The following is a 19,680-nucleotide window of genomic DNA, read 5'->3' as shown; positions in this document are numbered from 1 at the left end:
GCTCCTTGTCGTCGCAAACTGCTAACGACGGATGCTTCCCTCACGGGTTGGGGAGCGATCCTAGTGGGTCGCTCATCTCAAGGTCTGTGGGAAGACCATCATCGTTCCTGGCATATCTATCGCCTAGAGATGTTAGCTGTCTTCCGGGCTCTGAGGAGCTTTATCACAGGTCTCAGGGGACACCATGTGTTAGTGCATACGGACAACACGTCGGTAGTCGCCTATATCAACCACCAAGGGGGTTTGCGCTCGCGCCCATTATCCAATCTGGCACGCCATATCCTCTTGTGGTCCCAGGGGAAGTTGCTGTCACTCAGAGCAGCCTACATCCCCGGGGTTCAGAATATAGGAGCAGACACTCTGTCGAGACAGGGGCCGAGGCCCGGGGAATGGAGGCTCCACCCCCGAGGTGGTGGAGCTGATATGGACGGAGTTTGGCCAAGTATAAGTGGATCTGTTTGCGTCTCGAGAGACGTCTCACTGTCCACTTTGGTTCTCCCTCACGCATCCAGCTCCTCTGGGACTGGATGCTATGGTACAGACATGGCCGAGGCTACGTCTGTACGCCTTTCCCCCAGTTGCTCTGCTCCCGGGAGTTCTGGAGAGAGTTCGCAGGGACCGGGGTTTGCCTGCTTCTTATAGCCCCGCGCTGGCCGGGCAGAGTATGGTTTCCCGATCTTGTGTCCCTCCTCGACGGGCATCCTCTGGAGCTACCCGTCAGGAGGGACCTTCTGCCCCAAGCAGGGGGCTTGATTTTTCACCCCCGACCGGAACTGTGTAACCTGTGGGCTTGGCCTCTGAGGGGGCCCAGCTCATAGAGTCAGGTCTCTCAACTGAGGTTGTTGAGACCATTCTACAGTCCAGAGCTCCCTCCACGAGGAAACTTTATGGCCTGAACTGGAGAGTATTCACCTCTTTGTGTAGTGACCGTCGGTTGGATCCAGTCAACTGCCCAATTGGTACAGTTCTGGAGTTCCTGCAGGACCGGTTCACTGCAGGTCTGACCCCGTCCACTTTAAAGGTTTATGTGGCGGCCGTAGGTGCTTACCACAGTCCTTTGGGTGGAATGTCTGTGGGGAAAGACCCTTTGGTATCTCGTTTCCTTCGTGGCACTTGGAGGCCTTCTGTCCTCCTCCCTTTCGAAATCGGACCAGGAGGCGAATAATTTGCTTTGCCCTGTTCGGGCGTTAGACGCGTATGTCCACAGAGCTGCCCTGTGGCGTAAAAGTGATCAATTGTTTGTATGCTTTGGGTCCCCTAACAAGGGAGGTCCAGTGTCTAAGCAAAGGATGAACAAGTGGGTGGTTGAGACTAGAGACTGCACTCCCGCTGGACCCGCGGGACCCGACGCAAAACAGAGCGGCGTGGGACAAATTTTGAAAGGTCATTGCGGGAGCGGGCGAGATGATGAAGGTGCACTTGCGGGTGCGGGCGGGGGGGATGATACGCTGCACTCCCGCAAATTAAATATGAGTGTAAAGTAAAATATATAAATGATTAAAGTAGCGTACATAATTTGTAGTTGTGAGGGAGATTCTGTTTGGCAGCAATAAAAACGTTTTAAGCAGCCTAAACTTGGATGTTGTCGTTTGGGGTAGGGCGGGGCCTAATCTCACGCACACTTGTTTAGAGACAATTCCTTCCCGCTGCTCCGTGTTCGAATTCGAAAGCTTCAAGTTCAAAATAGACAGCATGGACGAGGAAAAGAGCACCTCTAGTGCTTCAGATATAGGCCTAAGCGCTTCAGATGTAAGCACTTCTCTAAAGAAAGGCACATTTACTACAAAAAAAAATCACGAAACCTCAAATCAGACATTTGGCAGTCTTTTTCGGTTGTGCATGATGGAGAGGGGAATCAACTACCTTTTGCCTGCTGCAATAAATGCTAAAAGGTGTTAACATATATCCATCCATCCATCCATCTTCTTCCGCTTATCCGGGGCCGGGTCGCGGGGGCAGCAGTCTAAGCAGGGATGCCCAGACTTCCCTCTCCCTAGACACTTCCTCCAGCTCTTCCAGGGGGACACCGAGGCGTTCCCAGGCCAGCCGGGAGACATAGTCCCACTATGCAAAAAATATTGTTAACTATGTTAACATACAACGGACACAAATCGTATTTTTTTCCAAGACCTTTCGTGAGACAGAAAGTGAACATACATCCTGCCTGCCGTCTTGCGGGCATTTGCGGGCGGGAGCGGGACATAATATCACAGATGCGGGCGGGAGCGGGACTAAAAATGACAAATCTTTGCGGGAGCGGGCGGGAGCGGGACTGAACACTGCGGGAGCGGGCGGGAGCGGGACTGAAAATTGTGTCCCGCGCAGGTCTCTAGTTGAGACTATCTCACTTGCTTATGAGGTGGCTGGGCAGCCTTCTCCTTGGGCTGTCCGGTCGCACTCTACTAGGAGTATGGCGGCCTCTAAGGCCCTTATATCAGGAGTATCTTTGCAGGACGTTTGTGATGCGGCAGGCTGGTCCTCACCGCACACCTTCGTCAGGTGCTACTCTTTAGACCTAGACTCTACTCCAGGGTCTCAGGTTTTGTCTTCCTAGTGCTGCTCACTTGATTTCACACAGGACAGACATTTGTAGCTATGGTGGCGTTGGTATAGACGTTCCCCATAGCGTCAATTTCGACGCAACGCGAGTTCCCTTGAAAGGGAACGCCTCGGTTACGACTGTAACCTCGGTTCCCTGAAGAGAGAACGAGCGTTGCGTCGCCTTGCCATATCTCCTTCATGCCTGTCAGCACGACTTCAGACTCTACAAAGCTTTCGTTTTCTGTTTCGGGCTGGCTTTTATAGCTTCCTGGTACGTGACGTCACCCGCCTCTGACGTTCCGCCACACCGTTGGACTGATTTTACATGTGCTTCAAGACGTCATCACGCAAAGCGTTCCCCATAGCGTCAATTTCGACGCAACGCTCGTTCCCTCTTCAGGGAACCGAGGTTACAGTCGTAACCGAGGCGTTATCTGTATATTATATTCATAGGACAAATCTATCTGTACATTTTTGTTTATAATAGTATTCAACTCTATATTTATTCAGTACATATCCATGTTCTGCACTTATGGAACCACTGTATATCCTGCACTTGCTGCTATTGCACTTCTGGTTAGAGCTAAACTGCATTTCGTTGCCTTGTACCTGTACTTGTGTAATGACAATAAAGTTGAATCTAATCTAATCTAATATGTGAGCAACATGTATGTAGATGTTTGTATTTTTAAGAGAATAATGTTTATGCGTGGTTATTGAAAAAAATTAAAATGAAAGTTGTTGAAATAAGACCACAAAACACATACTAAATATGTGTCCACAAGACTTTTGACTAATGGATGTTTTCACTTCGAGTTCTGGCTTCAAAATTATGTGAAAATAGTCTTGCTTTATCGTTCACATAAAACAATACATTGATTTAAATTGTGTAAGACAGGTTTTGCTTGGAAAGCCAATATGCGAGGGGGGCATGAAGGAGGAGTGGTTTACACCTGAGAATACAATGTCCCAAGCATTATGCGTAATGACTTGCATAATGAGCCATTCATTCAGGTGTGACACTGACTGAGCCACAAGAATGAATGCAAGGACAAAAGATATATTTAGAAGAAGACTTATATTGACCATTTAAGATTTTGATTACATCTATCTTGTAAATATGTTTAGCTATTTTATTAAAAAGGTTACAATTACAACAATAATTACAATTTCAACAATATTTCAAGTGTACTCTTTCTTTGTAAAAAAATTATTATAGGCCTACATTTTATCATATGTATTCATTAGTTTGAATATAGCCAATATTGGAACATCTAACATCTTAGTTGATGACTTTATTTTTGACAAAAATAGTATTTTATATATATAAATATATATTTGATGTGGCAGTATATTCTACAGTAAAAACTGTACCCAAATCTATTCAACAAAATGTTGTCTTTCATATTTCGCCTGACTGTAAGGTTGTTTTTATGAAATATTAGGGCATATAAATGTTAATTTGCAGTTTAATACGTTGCTTATACAATGACATTTTATTTCAACATATTTCAGTCGATTTTTACTCATCTCAGTAGGCTATAGCAAAGCATTTTAGTTGATTAAAGCGGTTTATTCTTTCACACACAGACACGCGATTCATATTTAGGCTAAACAGTCTTTACAAATATGTACCCTTCATTCATCTCACAGAAACGCGATTCATATTATAGAAACGCGATTCATCTTTTTGCGGTTTACATAGGCCTACACTAACGTTATTCCATAACGTTATTCCACATAACACTTGAGAAAAGATAACTTAGCCTACCTCACTCCTCATCTATTGCTCCTCATATCAGCACTGTTCTCAGGAAACTTTTCTCCAGGATTATTAGGTAGACTATGCCTCACTCACGGCGCGCTGCATGTGTTTACAGCTGATGTGGGCGTTTCACAGGTCCGGGGCGTGGTTACATTACATTTGAAAGAGCTCTAATAAGCTCGACTGGAATCGCTCTCTTTTAATACAGATTTCACAAGCTGAGAATATTTGTTTTTTATATAAATTACTTCATTTAAGAGAAGCGATTTCAAGCTTTATGCCCGTGGGTATGTTTACCTGTTTGACTGAATTTTCGCGGAGTATCAGATCATTTTCGAACGCGTTTCAAATTGGACTTCACAGACAGAGAGAGTGCAGAACTTGAATCATGTTTATTTTTCTTTATTTGGCAAAAAGCACAACACTTTATTTTTATTGTGAGTATACAGAAAAAAATTTGAAACTGAACAGGATCGATTGATGTATAACACGAAAATGAAAGATCAAAATTAACAGAGCAGTTTGAGCTTATTTTACATTGCTAAAAAAAAAAAAAGAGCAAAATGCGGGGGTGCGTTTTTGGTCCTCAGAGGGTTAACCCTCTGGGGTCTGAGGGGTTTTTGGGGTCCTTGAGATGTTCTGACATGCCCTGACATTTGTGCTTTTTTCAGTTGCTTATAAACATATTAATGGCAAAGGTATAATTACACTCACATTCTTATACAGTTTCATCGAAGTTAAGTCCCATTGTCCACATATGTGGACATCAAATTTAGCAGCATAGTAAATCTTCCCTGTTACAAAAGTTTGTCAAATGTGCATGCCATTTTAATCATACAACACTATTATGCATAACTTAACAGGAATCAACAATGAAATGTTATACATTTTTTTACATTGTGGACGTTTTGGTCTGATGTGGCTGCGTGACATTTCGCCTGTGTTCTCCGCCATCTTGACATTATTTATGTTACGTTTTTTTTTCTCCTGACACCACCAGATGGCAGTGTAAGTGTCCACGTTTGTGAAAAACATGTTCCAGTTACACAGAATTAAGTATTATGCTGCACACATCCAAAAATGTGACACCGGGTCTGAGGAGGATATATATATATATATTCTACCAAATTGGTTCACAGTTGGAAGCATGTCAATTATTATATATATTTTTTTTTCACAAATTGTGCTTGCAAATTGTATAATATCCAAGGAAAACATGTCTAGTAATTGTGCAGTTAATTCTCACACTGTATTTTCAGTTTTGGAATATGTATCCTCTCCCCAAATTTGTCAATAATAAAACACAATAAAAATTATTTAAAGAAAAGGCTTATATTTACCTTTTAAAATTTGTTTACATCTACCTTGTAAATATATATTTTTTATTATAATGGTTACAATTACAAAAACAATTGAAGTGTAATTTTTCTTTGTAAAAACTAAAGTATACATTTTATCATACATATTTCAAAGTTAAGGATTCATTACTTCGAATATAGCCTACATTAACGAAACATACTATATTTAACATATTAGCAAAAATTGGCAAACAAAAGCTTATTTGAGGTGGCAGATATTTTACAGTAAAAATGTGTAATGTGTCTTTCATTTGTCTCTAACATAGGTCTTTCGTTTTTATTATAAGGAATATAAATGTTAATTTGCAGTTTAATACGTTGCTTATACAAATACATTTTATTTCAACATATTTCAGTCGATTTTTACTCAGTATAGCAAAATAGTTTGCTAAAAGCAGATCATTCATTCACACACAGAAACGCAATTCAAATTTAAACCGTCTTTTTGCGAGTTGTGGTAAACAGCGCATCTCTGCCGTTCATTCATTCACACAGAAAACGCGATTTACTTGAGAATGAAAAAAAAACTTACTACAGTATTCCATCCGTTGCTCCTCGAAATACCAGCACTTCTGAGGTACATTTTCCATTATTATTATTCCTCACAGCGCTGCGAGCCAGTGTAAACAAGTACAATGATCTGAATAAACTTGATGTGTTTTATCGAGCTGATATGTGGACGTTCACAGTTTGCATGGATTGCCTCAGTCATTTGCGTTTGAATAGCGCACGCTCTCCGTGGGCGGGGTCAAATTAAAAATAATTAGCTGAGATGAGAACGACTGACATCTCGCTGTTTTCATACAGATTACATAAACTGAGAATATTTGTTTTTTATATAAATTACTTCATTTAAAAAAGAGAATTCAAGCTTCATGCCTGTGTGTCTGTATGTCTGTTTGACTGAGTATTCGCTGAGTTATTGTTCATTTTCGGACGCGTTTCAGAACTGACTTCACTGGCAGAGAGAAGGCAGAACTCACATCATGTTTATTTTTCTTTATTTGGCGAAAAGCACAACACTTTGTTTTTATTGTGAGTATACACAAAAATAATACACATTTAACAGAATCGATTGATGTATGAAACTTGTTTGTAATATCAAAGTCAACAGAGCAAAATTAATCTCTTTTGAACTGAAAAAAAAAAAAAGCGAGCTGGTATCGCCGGCGAGACCGCCGACCCCAGGGGGTTAATGCAAAACGTGTTGTCTGTCACAGATGCAAAATCTTTCAGTATGGAGACACTAATTTCCATTTGAACTTTGCTACAACATAAGGCTCTTCATTCAAATGGCCATGCATTTACATGGAAGATATCCAGTGACTTCTTGTATCACGTACATCTTAAAGGGCAACCATTAACAAAATCAAACTCCTCCTTAATGAAGGATGTATTTAAAAAATGTGATAGAATGAGTAACAGCAGGATAATGTCAGTGAGATATCAATACTCCACTCATCTCCTGTACCACGTCCTTTCTATTCATCCTGTAGAAACTGCCACTGGCCAAAGGGTTCCCATTTTCATGGAAGATTCTGGATGTGGAAGATTCTGGGGCTGGAATGAACTCATTGGCTTGAGTGAGTTTGTGAGCGGACTCTGGAGTTAACTGGGGTGACTGTGACCACAGCACATACTTAATATATCGGGCTAGAGAACATGTGGTAGCTGCTGCAGGTACCTGATGAAATAGATGATCGTCCAATCCAGCCCAAAAGATGGACTTAACCCTCTGAGGTCTGAGTGGTTTTTGGGGTCCTTGAGATGTTCTGACATGCCCTGACATTTGTGCTTTTTCAGTTGCTTATAAACATATTAATGGCAAAGGTATAATTACACTCTATTTAGCACAAACAGGGCTACCATAATATGTGAGCAACATGCATGTACATGTTTGTATTTTTGAGAGAATAATGTTTATGCATGGTTATTGAAAAAACTAAAAACTAAAGTTTCTGAAATAAGGCCACAAAACACATACTAAATATGTGACAATAAGACTTTTGACTAATGGATGTCGTTGCCTAGAGTTTTTTCTTCAAAATGATGTGAAAATCATCCTGCCCTTATCATTCACATAACACAATACATTGATTTAAATCTTGTAAAACACTTTTTGTTTGTAAAGGCAATATGCGCAAGGGGCGTCAACCATTCAACACCATCATGCATATGTAGTGGTTCACACCTGAGGAGACAATGGGGCCCGCATACTTAATGAGCCATTCATTCAGGTGTGTCACCTATAGCCACAAGAAAGAATGCAAGAGCAATATATATATATATATATATTCTACCAAATTGGTTCACAGTTGGAAGCATTTCAAATTTTTTTTTTTTTTTTTTTTTTTTTTCACAAATGTAGCTTGCAAATTGTATAATATCCAAGGAAAACATGTCTAGTAATTGTGCAGTTAATTCTCATACTGTATTTTCAGTTTTGGAATATGTATCCTCTCCCCAAATTTGTCAATAATAAAACACAATAAAAATTATTTAAAGAAAAGGCTTATATTTACCTTTTAAAATTTGTTTACATCTACCTTGTAAATATATTTTTTATTAAAAAGGTTACAATTACAACAACAATTGAAGAAGTGTAATCTTTCTTTGTAAAAACTAAAGTATACATTTTATCATACATATTTCAAAGTTAAGGATTCATTACTTCGAATATAGCCTACATTGACAAAACATACTATATTTAACATATTAGCAAAAATTGGCAAACAAAAGCTTATTTGAGGTGGCAGATATTTTACAGTAAAAATGTGTAATCTATCCAAAACTAATCAACGAAATGTTGTCTTTCATATGTCTGTAACATCGGTCTTTCGTTTTTATTATAAGGAATATAAATGTTAATTTGCAGTTTAATACGTTGCTTATACAAATACATTTTATTTCAACACATTTCAGTCGATTTTTACTCAGTATAGCAAAATAGTTTGCTAAAAGCAGATCATTCATTCACAGAACCGCAATTCCTACTAGACCGATCTAATTCCTACTAGAAACGCAATTCAAATCTAAACCGTCTTTTTGCGAGTTGTGGTAAACAGCGCATTTCTGCCGTTCATTCATTCACACAGAAACGCGATTTACTTGAGAATGAAAAAAAACTTACTACAGTATTCCATCCGTTGCTCCTCGAAATACCAGCACTTCTGAGGTACGTTTTCCATTAGTATTATTCCTCACAGGGCTGCGAGACAGTGCAGACAAGTACACTGATCATCTGAATAAACTTGATGTGTTTTCTCGAGCTGATATGTGGGCGTTCACAGTTTGTATGGGATCGTCTCAGTCATTTGCGTTTGAATAGCGCGCGCTCTCCGTGGGCGGGGCCGATTAAAACGTAATGAGCTGAGATGAGCTCGACTGGAATCGCTCTCTTTTAATACAGATTGAGAACACAAGATGAGAATATTTGTTTTTTATATAAATGACTTCATTTAAAAGAAGAGAATTCGAGCTTCATGCCTGTGTGTGGACTTCACTGGCAGAGAGAAGGCAGAACTCGCTTCGTGTTTATTTTTCTTTATTTGGCAAAAAGCACAACACTTTGTTTTTATTGTGAGTATACACAAAAATAATACACATTTAACAGAATCGATTGATGTATGAAACTCCTATGGAAAATCAAAGTCAACAGAGTATTTATGAGTTTCTTTTACACTGATAAAAAAAAAGCGAGCTGGTATCGCCGGCGATACCGCCGACCTCAGGGGGTTAAGGGTATTGTTGCTCCAGGGCATTAGATGGGCGAGCTTGAGGAACTCCTCCACTCATTCCTCGATCGGATGGGCATCTTGAGACACAGAGAGAAGCAGATCAGCCGGGTCAATAGGAGTGTGGTAAATGCCCATCTTGCCGTCAGTTTTTTTGTGTGTGTGTGTGTGTGTGTGAAGGTTCTGGTATTCTGCAGTAGATGACCTCTGACCCGACGGATGAAGTAGGATATAGGAGTAGCGTAAGCTCAGGTGAGCGTAGATGACCTCTGACACGACGCATGACGTAGGATGTAGGAGTAGTGTAAGCTCAGGTGAGACTAGATGACCTCTGACCTGATGCATGACGTAGGAGTAGTGTAAACTCAGGTGAGAGTAGATGACCTCTGACCCGACACATGACGTATTATGTAGGAGTAGAGTAAACTCAGGTGAGAGTAGATGATCTCTGACCCGACGCATGACGTAGGATGTAGGAGTAGCGTAAGCTCAGATGAGAGTAGATGACCTCTGACCTGACGCATGACATAGGATGTAGGAGTAGAGTAAACTCAGGTGAGAGTAGATGACCTCTGACCTGACGCATGACGTAGGATGTAGGAGTAATGTAAGCTCAGGTGAGAATGGAATTCCGAGAATCTTCTTCTAGGGTTGGTTTCTTCCTGAATTCATCAGTTTCTCCCGAAATACATGAAAGTAAGTGGTCGGTGAACTGGGAGAAGAATAGAGTAAACTTTATGGTTACTTACACTGTGTACGTTATATCTGATATGAATTAAATATGTCGGCAAATATATTTGAAAGGATTGTTTATTGCTGCTTCCATAGACACCATTGTGTATTTTACAAACTATAAATGTATTGTTTTGCTATAAATTATATGTATTTAAATATCTGAAACCTAAAATAAACATAATTGTGTTATGGTATGATAAGCGGGATTAAGCGCTGAGAGCGTCCGTCTTTGGCTCAGTGCCAGCCATAGCACGAAAGCACAGTTTGAATCTGGCAGTTATGTCACGTCACTGTACATTCGCTCCTTAGTGGCCAGCTCAGCTGCTGCAAAGCGTGCCAAAATCGAAATTGCTGATGAGATGTAGAGGAACTTATCTAGTGTTAAATGAGTGTTACGCAACCGGGCCAGGGGTAGGTGATGCTCCAGCATCTCCTCCTGAGGCCCCTCAGAAGAAGCTGAAAATGTTCTCCCACTATCGGAAGACTCCCTCCTCCACTAACAACAAGCCATCTGTCCATGCTCAGTTGACTGCATATCTTGACTTGATCGCCAAGCAGGACTTTTGGGTTTTGGCAGCAACACAAAGCCAAGTTCCCTGCACTCTATCAGCTTGCCACACAGGTATTCTGTATTCATGCCACCAGAGCACCCATTGAAAGGGTATTTAGCCATGGAGGCATTTTGATGAGGCCTCACCGTGCAAGGTTGAGTAGTACCATGCTTTCAAATCTGATGCTTTTAAAATGCAACATGAAAATATGCAGCATGATTAAAGATGCAATTTGTAAATTTTCTACACTAAGGATTTCTCAATCACAAAAATAGAAGTAAACACATGCTTTTGATGGTGTCGTAAAGTTGTAAAGTGTGTTGCAAAGTGTATATGTCAAATCAGTAAATAAACTCCCTTTGCAATCGTGACAGTGGTGTCATTTATGTTTAATGTAGAACCATGTATATCAATATAATGATATAAATTGTATCAGCTCTTTAAAGGTGCCAGAGTGGAGACATGTAGGCACTGAGGGCTCGAGACTCGACTCGGACTCGGACTCGGACTCGAACACGGGACTCGAGACTCGACTCGGACTCGAACTCAGGTAATGGTGACTCGACTTGGACTCGACTCGGACTCTTCTTTGGTAACTCGGACTTGGACTCGGACTCGAACACTGGGACTCGAGACTCGACTACAACACTGCGTTTTAGAATGGTTCTCTAAAATGTTTTTGTCATTTATACATCGTTCATGGAAAGAAGAATTCTGAAACGTTTTAGTTGGATGTTCACTTACTTTTTTTAATGTTAATGTTTGTTTCAGAAAACATTCAAAAGTAACATTCCCATATTGTTTGGAAAATGACAAAAGGAAATGTTTCCTCAATGTTCACACAGCCAAGCAAAATATAAAAAAAACTAGACATGTTAACCAAACATGTCGTTAGCTGGGCTTGTTTTTACCATATTTTGCATTTGGTGGCTGAAGGATTGTTAGTTGTCAGGGAAAGTTCATCTGTTATCATTAGCCAGACACAGCTCGAGTGTCATAGAAATGGAAATCTCCCCTAACACTCTTTGAATGTTATTTTCAATGCAAAATATGAATGTCTACATTTTCCAAACAGAGCAGCACAAGCTTTACAAAGTGGATGAATCCCACACAACCTTTCTCGTCCCTGGAAAGAGCAGTTCAGTTGTGCATCAGTGTGATCATCTGTTGGCGTGTCATCATGAGGATTGATTTGATCTTTGTGCTTTTGTCAGGTGAGTTTATGATATTTAATCTGCATCTTACATGAGTATGAATATGATTTTCAAGAAATTAAATAATGGGTTATGCAGGGATTCCCAATTTGTTTTTGTCAATGAACCCTTTTGACTTAAAATATTTACCCTTGGGCTTGATGGGGGTGGGCGATATGACAAAATCTTATAACAAGATACGAGGTATTTTATTTCACGATAACAATATATATAACAATATATTCATTTTGCTTTAAATAAGGTTTTAATGATATCACATTTTTTTTTAACCATTGAAATTTCATAATTCTTATAACCATTTTCAATATCACAAAAACTACTAGCCTAACTATATATATATATATATATATATATATATATATATAAAAACGTACTCGGTTACTAACGTAACCTCGGTTCTCACTAGAAGAGGGAACGAGTACTGCGTAATATCTTACGCTAGGGGAAAATCTCTTTTCCGCGAGATATTGAAGCCAAAAATTATCCTTAATTTTGAAATAATGTAAAACGCGTTGCGGCAGCATGCAGACATAGGCAAGACGGCTCGCGTGCCTATTGGCTACCCTGCGGCAACGGCAGCAGCCTATCGAGAGAGGCCCCTCGCTTCGCTTCGCGCCTATTGCGTCACTTCCCGCCGAAATAGGCGTGGCTTGGGCCTATAAATACAGCTCGACAGCCTGATAGAATCTGGTTTTTCATCGCCGAAGTGAACCAGAGCGTGTTGCAGGCACGGCAAAGATACGCAGTACTCGTTCCCTCTTCTAGAGAGAACCGAGGTTACGTTAGTAACCGAGTACGTTCTCTTACGAGAGGTCTCTCGTACTGCGTAATATCTTACGCTAGGGGAACACAGTGTAAAACGCCCTGCGTGCTGAGATCCAACACCAAAGTCCCAGGGGCAGGTGCCCGGGGCTCATATAGTGCATGATCACCAGGGACTCGCAGAGGGTCCGGGAAAGAGGGGCTAGAACAGCATCATTCCCGTAATAAGTAGCGTCCTATAAGGAGCAAATTATATCAGTAGTGTTCCACACAGTCAGGGCGAAAACTCGGCCTGGACTGATGAATATTATGGGTCTTACATACTGCCCATAGAGTTATTTAATCGATCAGCGAGCGGTATTTTGAGCCGATAGCATCGGGGCAGACAATACTGATTTATTAGACATTTATTAAAGCAGCTTAGCCTGCAAGGCGGGAACCTCTAGGTTATAAAACCTTATAAATGTAGATGGGGAGGCCCAGCCTGCCACCATACAGATATCCTGCAAGGCAATCCCACTAGACCAAGCCCACGACGAGGCCATGCCTCTTGTGGAGTGCGCTCTGACACCTAACGGGCACCTAAGTGTAAGCCAGCGCTATAGCATCAACTATCCACCTGGATAGACTCTGTTTCGACACAGCTAGTCCCTTAGAACGTCCGCTGAATGAAACAAAGAGCCGCTCCGTCTGTCTGAAGACAGTCGAGCGAGACACATAAGCCCTTAATGCCCTGACCGGGCAAAGGAAGCTCGCGTCCTTTTCCTCATTATAGACCGGCAGGGCCGACAGGGAAATCACCTGAGCCCTAAACGGTGTGTTGAGGGATTTAGGAACGTACCCGTGCCTTGGTTTGAGTATGACTTTCGAGTCATTTGGCCCAAATTCCATACCCCTATACGCTTTACCGAAGCGAGAGCCAGAAGAAACACTGCCTTGAAAGACAAGTGTTTGCTATCTATTGATTGGATTGGCTCAAATGGGGCACCTTTCATGGCTTCCAAAACCGTAGAAAGGTCCCACATGGGGACTGAGGGAGGTCTGGGAGGATTCAGCCTCTTAGCTCCTCTAAGGAAGCGGATGACCAGATCGTTCCTCCCAAGTGACTGGCCAAGCGTCGGTTTAGTAAACGCTGCTATGGCCGCCACATAAACCTTGAGCGTGGATGGGGTTCTGCCCTTATCCAGTAGCTCTTGCAAGAAGGAGAGAACCTCCATCACACCACAGTCTGGGGGTGATATGCCACGAGCTGTGCACCAGCTAGAGAACACAGACCATTTCGAGGAATTGAGCCGTCTAGTAGACGGGGCCCTAGCCTGCATGATCGTGTTTAACACTCCCACCGGGAGGTTAGCGGCTACCCGTTGATGGCCCACGCATGTAGGGACCAAAGCTCTAAGCGAGGATGCCAGATCGAGCCCTTGGCCTGAGAGAGGAGGTCCCTCCTCACTGGTATCGGCCATGGGGCAGTGCTTGTCAGCTGCATCAAAACTGGGAACCAAGCCTGGTTCTTCCAGAACGGAGCCACAAGTAGCACTGAGCATCCGTTTTCCCTGATTCGCTCTAATACCTGAGGCAGGAGCGTGACGGGGGGAAAAGCAGGCAGCGGGGCCAGACGTGGGCCAGCGCATCCCTGCTCTTGGAGAAAAACGTTTTCTTGAGACGCAAACAGGTTTACCTTCGCTCTGCCGAATGTCTTCCACAGCAGTTGGACTGTCTGCGGGTGTAGAGACCACTCTCCTGCCGAAACATTGTTTCTGGACAGTCTGTCTGGTCCCATATTCAGGCGGCCTGGCACGTGCGCTGCTCTCAACGAGCGCAGATTGTGCTGAGCCCAGACCAGGAGGCACTCCGTCAGCCTGTAAAGGTTTCGGGACCTGATACCTCCTTGGCGATTTATATATGCCACCACCGACACGTTGTCCGAACGGACCAAGACGTGGTGTCCTTTTATCTGGGGACAAAAGTGCCTCAGCGCGTTGTCGACTGCCATCATCTCCAGGCAGTTTAATGGTAAATGGTAAATGGACTGCATTTATATAGCGCTTTCACAGACCCAATGGCCACCAAAGCGCTTTACAATATTGCCTCACATTCACCCATTCACTCACTCATTCATACACCGACGGCGGTGTCAGCCATGGCGATCCAGCTCGTCGGGAGCAGCTGGGGTTAGGTGTCTTGCTCAAGGACACCTCGACACTTGGTCAGGTGGAACCGGGGATTGACCCACCAACCTTCCGGTTTGTAGACAATCTACATGAACCACTGAGCCACTGCCGCCCCCAGTTTAGGTGTAGAAGCTTTTCCTGTTCTGACCTCTGGCCGAAGAACGGTCTGCCCTCGAGCAGCGCTCCCCATCCCGAGGTGGAGGTGTCCGTAGACACCACCTTCACACTCGAGGAAGTACCCAGGCTTACACCTGACCGGTACCAGTCGGTCGCTCTCCAGGATTTCAGAGCTGAGACGCATTTCTGATCGACCTTGAGGTGAAAAAGACCAGAGGTCCACGCTCGACGCGGCACTCGCGCTTTTAGCCAGAACTGCAGTGGGCGCATGCGAAGCAGACCCAACTGGAGTACTGATGATGCTGAGGCCATGAGACCCAGCATTTTCTGAAACTTTCTGAGCGGGACTATAGTGCCGCAGCGGAAGGATTTCGTCATGCGCTGAATATTCAGTCTGCGCTGTGGCGATAGATGTGCTGTCATAGACAGCGAGTTCAGTTCTGTGCCCAGAAAAGATATTCTCTGACTGGGAGACAGTGAACTCTACGCCCAATTGACTTTGAGACCTAGATTCTCGAGATGTTCGAGTAATATGGTCCTGTGTCCTGTGAGCTCTGAGTGTGATCGAGCTAGAATCAGCCAATCGTCCAAGTAATTCAAAACTTCAAAAGTTTCAGGGGTGCAAGCGCCGTGTCCATGCACATTGTAAATGTACGGGATGCTAAGGACAGGCCGAACGGCAGGACTGTGTATTGATATGCCTGGCCCTCGAAGGCGAATCTCAGAAATTGCCTGTGACGTGACGCTATTAGTATTTGGAAATACGCGTCCTTCAGATCTATTGACATAAACCAGTCCCCTTGGCGAATTTGCGTGAGGATTTTCCTGGTTGTGAGCATTCTGAACCGGCGTTTCGAAAGCACTTTGTTCAGCTGTCTTAGATCTAGAATGGGTCTGAGACCCTTGTCTTTTTTCGGTACCAGAAAATATCTGCTGTATAGACCCCCTTCGCTCTGAGCTTGAGATAAAGGCTCTATGGCCCCTTTGCTCAACAGTTTCGCTATTTCGGCTCGAAGTAGATGTGCTACTTCCTTTTCTACCGTAGTTTCGATTCGCGCCGCGTAACGGCGGGGACGTCGAGCGAACTGTAGCGAATAGCCTCTCTTTATAATGTTCAGCACCCATTCTGATACCCCAGGAAGCTTAGCCCATGCACTTGCATGAATAGCTAGGAGATGAATGAGATCTGGGCTCTGGCCGCAACATGGTGGCCAGCGGAGCAGGAACGGCGACTGAAGGCGGCGAGATATCGACCAGCGGCTTCAGATGCAAAGGCTCGTCCCGCAGAAGGCTTTCTCTAATGGCACGGCTTCTTCCTCTCAGGATCCAGCGATGCGAGAGCTTCGCTGAAGAGATGAAAAATCAGATTCTATCAGCCTGTCGAGCTGTATTTATAGGCCCAAGCCACGCCTGTTTCGGCGGGACGTGAAGCAGTAGGCGCAAAGCGCCCCCATTGGATCTAATATACTCTTATATTCTTTCTCAACTGTTAACATTCACTTAAGACATAAATGCCGTGTGACGGGTTAATGTCTCTCCACAGCTCTGAGCTCCGCTGTGAATTCTCGTGTATTTTACATTATTCCTGAGAGTATGAGCTGGTCAGATGCACAGACGTACTGCAGACAGAAGCACACTGATCTCGCCACTATTGATGACCAGGCGGAAATTGCTGAGCTGTTAACTTTCCCAAACTTTAAAGAAAACATGTGGATTGGACTCTATCGGAAGACAGTGACTTCTCCCTGGATCTGGTCCGATCAGAGCAAATCCGAGTTCAGATTTTGGGGTAGCGGACAGCCGAACAATGATGGTGGCAACCAGCTTTGTGTGCACATATATCCTGATGGATCCTGGAATGATGAGATGTGTCTGAAAAAATTGCCATTTATCTGCTATGGTGAGTTGTTTGCAATTTAACTTAACTGCTCATAGGATTGATTTTTTAAAAATAAAATAAAATAAAACAAAAATGACCAAATATAGAGATACAAGGTTTCCGCCTGACCGGAACGATATATTGTTATTTGTAGCATTTATTTTTATTTATTGTTTTCTTTTTTCGGTATTTGATAATTCTCCATGGCACACCTGACAGCCTGTCACGGCACAATGGTTGGGAAACATTGAATTAACTTATGTTAACAGAGTTTTGCCTTATTAGTAAATGTTAGAAATTAACATTGTAAATGCTGTAAAGTATGGTAAAAGTAATGTTCATTGTTAGTTCAGATGAACTAATACAGTGAACTAATCTGAGCAAATGAGACCTTACTGTAAAGTGTTTTAAGAAAATAAAAAAATGTCTTGGACAGCTGCTTGTCATTGTCACTTATTTTAACTTCTTTATTAGCCTGAGAACTTCATCATGTGTGTTTCTCTCACAGAGATTAAGAGACAGATCGTGAGATTGGAGCTGAAATCAAGTCCAAATTTGAATTTGAATGATCCTGAAGTGAAGAAAAAGATTTTAATGAAGGTTAGTTCAATACACTGAACATTGAAGATATATTAATGACTTACCAAGAGCCTTGTGTGATAAAGGTCTGTGTTCTTCAGATAGAGCAGATGCTGAAAGAGAAAGGACTGACAGAAGAAGCCAAACTGTCATGGAAACTGATGTCTGGAGATGGAGAAAATGTCTTTCAGAGAATGTGGTATCAGAAGAATGAAGTTTCTAAGACGCCCTGCAGCAGAATCAGGAACTGACCGTCTCATTTTAGTTGTAAATGTTCAGGATGAGAAAGTTATGAACAAACCTTCTTCCCGTAACGTTAATAGAACGTTTGTTCAAAGTTAGCTGGTCTTTTATAATGTAATAAAGCACAAAAACATAATTTAAACGTTTAGTTTGATGTTAGTCTAACATTTTTTAAATGATAATACTTGTTTCAGAACGTCCATTCAAAAGTAACGTTCCTGTTTGCGTTATGATGAAATGGAATGTCCGCGTAACCAAGAAAAAACTATTTTAAAACATTTAAAAAACTGGATGTTTTGAACGTTTATAGAACATTCAGAAATAACGTTTTTTAGCTTGCTTTAACAAAACGTTGTTAGCATATGCTTTTGTTAGCTGGGTAGCGGCTCTCTGTCATATGTGCACTTCTGTAAAGCTGCAAAAATAGGATTTGTATGTTTTGTATAACAATAAATCATCCTTGCATCTTACACTGATGGTTTAGCCACACTTTGAATGCGTTTGCATTGTTAGTTGAGTCTTGTTCTGACCTAAAACAAACAAACTGCAAAATAAGACATGACACCTGTAGGTTAACACCTGTCCTGTAAGTAGTGATAAAACAAAACATTATTTTAGTGAGTTGTACAATTATGCAAAACTATATGTGACAATAACAATATTAACAAAAAATATTTTCCACAATCATTTGCACTTCCTCAGTTCAGACTTTGCTTCAGTTCCTTACATGGTAACTTACAGTGCCCTCCACAATTATTGAACCCCCTGGTAAATATGATCAAAATTGGCTGTAAAAAATAAATCTGCATCGATTATCCTTGTGATCTTTCATTCAAAAAATGTGAAAAATTCTAACCTTTCATTGAAGTAAAAGAATTGAAAGTGGGGGGAAATCACATTATGAAATAAATGTTTTTCTCCAAAACACGTTGGCCACAATTATTGAAACCCTTTTATTAAATACTTTTTGCAATCTCCTTTTGCCAAGATAACAGCTCTGAGTCTTCTTCTATAATGCCTGATGAGTTTGGAGAATAACTGACAAGAGATCAGAGACCATTCCTCCATACAGAATCTCTCCAGATCCTTCAGATTCCCAGATCCATGTTGGTGCTTCTCTTCAGTTCAGCCCACTCATCAGGTCAGGGGACTGAGACGGTCATGGCAGAAGCTTCATTTTGTGCTCCACAACAAATTTTTGTTTTGATTTTGATGTTTGTTTTGGATCGTTGTCCTGATGGAAGATCCAACCACGGCATATTATAAGATTTCTAGCAGAAGGCGTCAGGTTTAGATTTTTTATCTGTTGATATTTGATAGAATCCACAATGCCATGTATCTGAACAAGAAGTCCAGGACCTCCAGCAGAAAAATATGCCCACAACATTAAAGATCCAATGGTATATTAAATTGTACACATGGGGTACTTTTTATCCTTGTGTTCACCAAACCCATCTAGTGTGTTTGCTGCCAAAAAGCTCTGTTTTAGTCTCATCTGACCACAGAACCCTGTGTTGTTTGAAGATCCAGTCGTGTCTGACAATTAAATTAGCTGGAATTTGTTTTTGGATGAGCGAGGAGGGTTTTTTTTAAACCCTCCCAAACAACATGTGGGGATGTAGGGGTTGTTTGATAATTTTTTTTTTAGGCTTTCTGACCCTAAGACTCAACTAATCTCTGCAATTCTCCATCTGTGATCCTTGGAGAGTCTTTGGCCAGTCAAACTTTCATACTCGCCGTGCATTAAGACAGTATAGACACACGTCCTTTTCCTGTCAGATTCATAACATCTTTAGTTGGTTATAACTTCTTAATTATTGCCCTGATGGTCAAAATGGGGATTTTCAATTCTTTAGCTATTGTCTTACAGCCACTTTCTAGTTTGTGATGCTCAACAATCTTTTGCTACGCATCAGAACTATATTCTGTGGTTTTACTCATTGTGATGGATGATTAAGGGGATTTGGCCTTTGTGTTTCCTCATATTTAAACTTCTGTGAAACACGAAGTCATAGCTGGACAGTTTCATGT

At 42.0% G+C, this 19,680-nt stretch overlaps 1 protein-coding gene and 1 long non-coding RNA gene across 2 annotated transcripts in view; one reads left to right on the top strand and one right to left on the bottom strand.

Moving 5' to 3' along the window:
- The window catches only part of LOC309492630, a 40,351-nt gene that overhangs the window by 5,674 nt on the left and 14,997 nt on the right, over positions 1–19,680 (bottom strand). The window lies entirely within an intron of this gene.
- Positions 11,820–17,657, top strand: LOC309492952 (uncharacterized protein; the record flags this gene model as incomplete). The annotated part of the gene is made up of 4 exons (XM_082161986.1): positions 11,820–11,898; positions 16,651–16,848; positions 17,336–17,427; positions 17,508–17,657. Exons 1-4 carry the CDS (start codon positions 11,865–11,867, stop codon positions 17,655–17,657), a joined length of 474 nt encoding a protein of 157 aa, XP_082018112.1. The 5' UTR covers positions 11,820–11,864.

This window comes from Leuciscus leuciscus (genome assembly GCF_965113295.1).
Source record: "Leuciscus leuciscus genome assembly, chromosome: 2".
NCBI classification, from domain to species: domain Eukaryota; kingdom Metazoa; phylum Chordata; class Actinopteri; order Cypriniformes; family Leuciscidae; genus Leuciscus; species Leuciscus leuciscus.
Note: the sequence above shows the minus strand (reverse complement) of the source record. Positions and strands in the feature narration are given on the sequence as shown.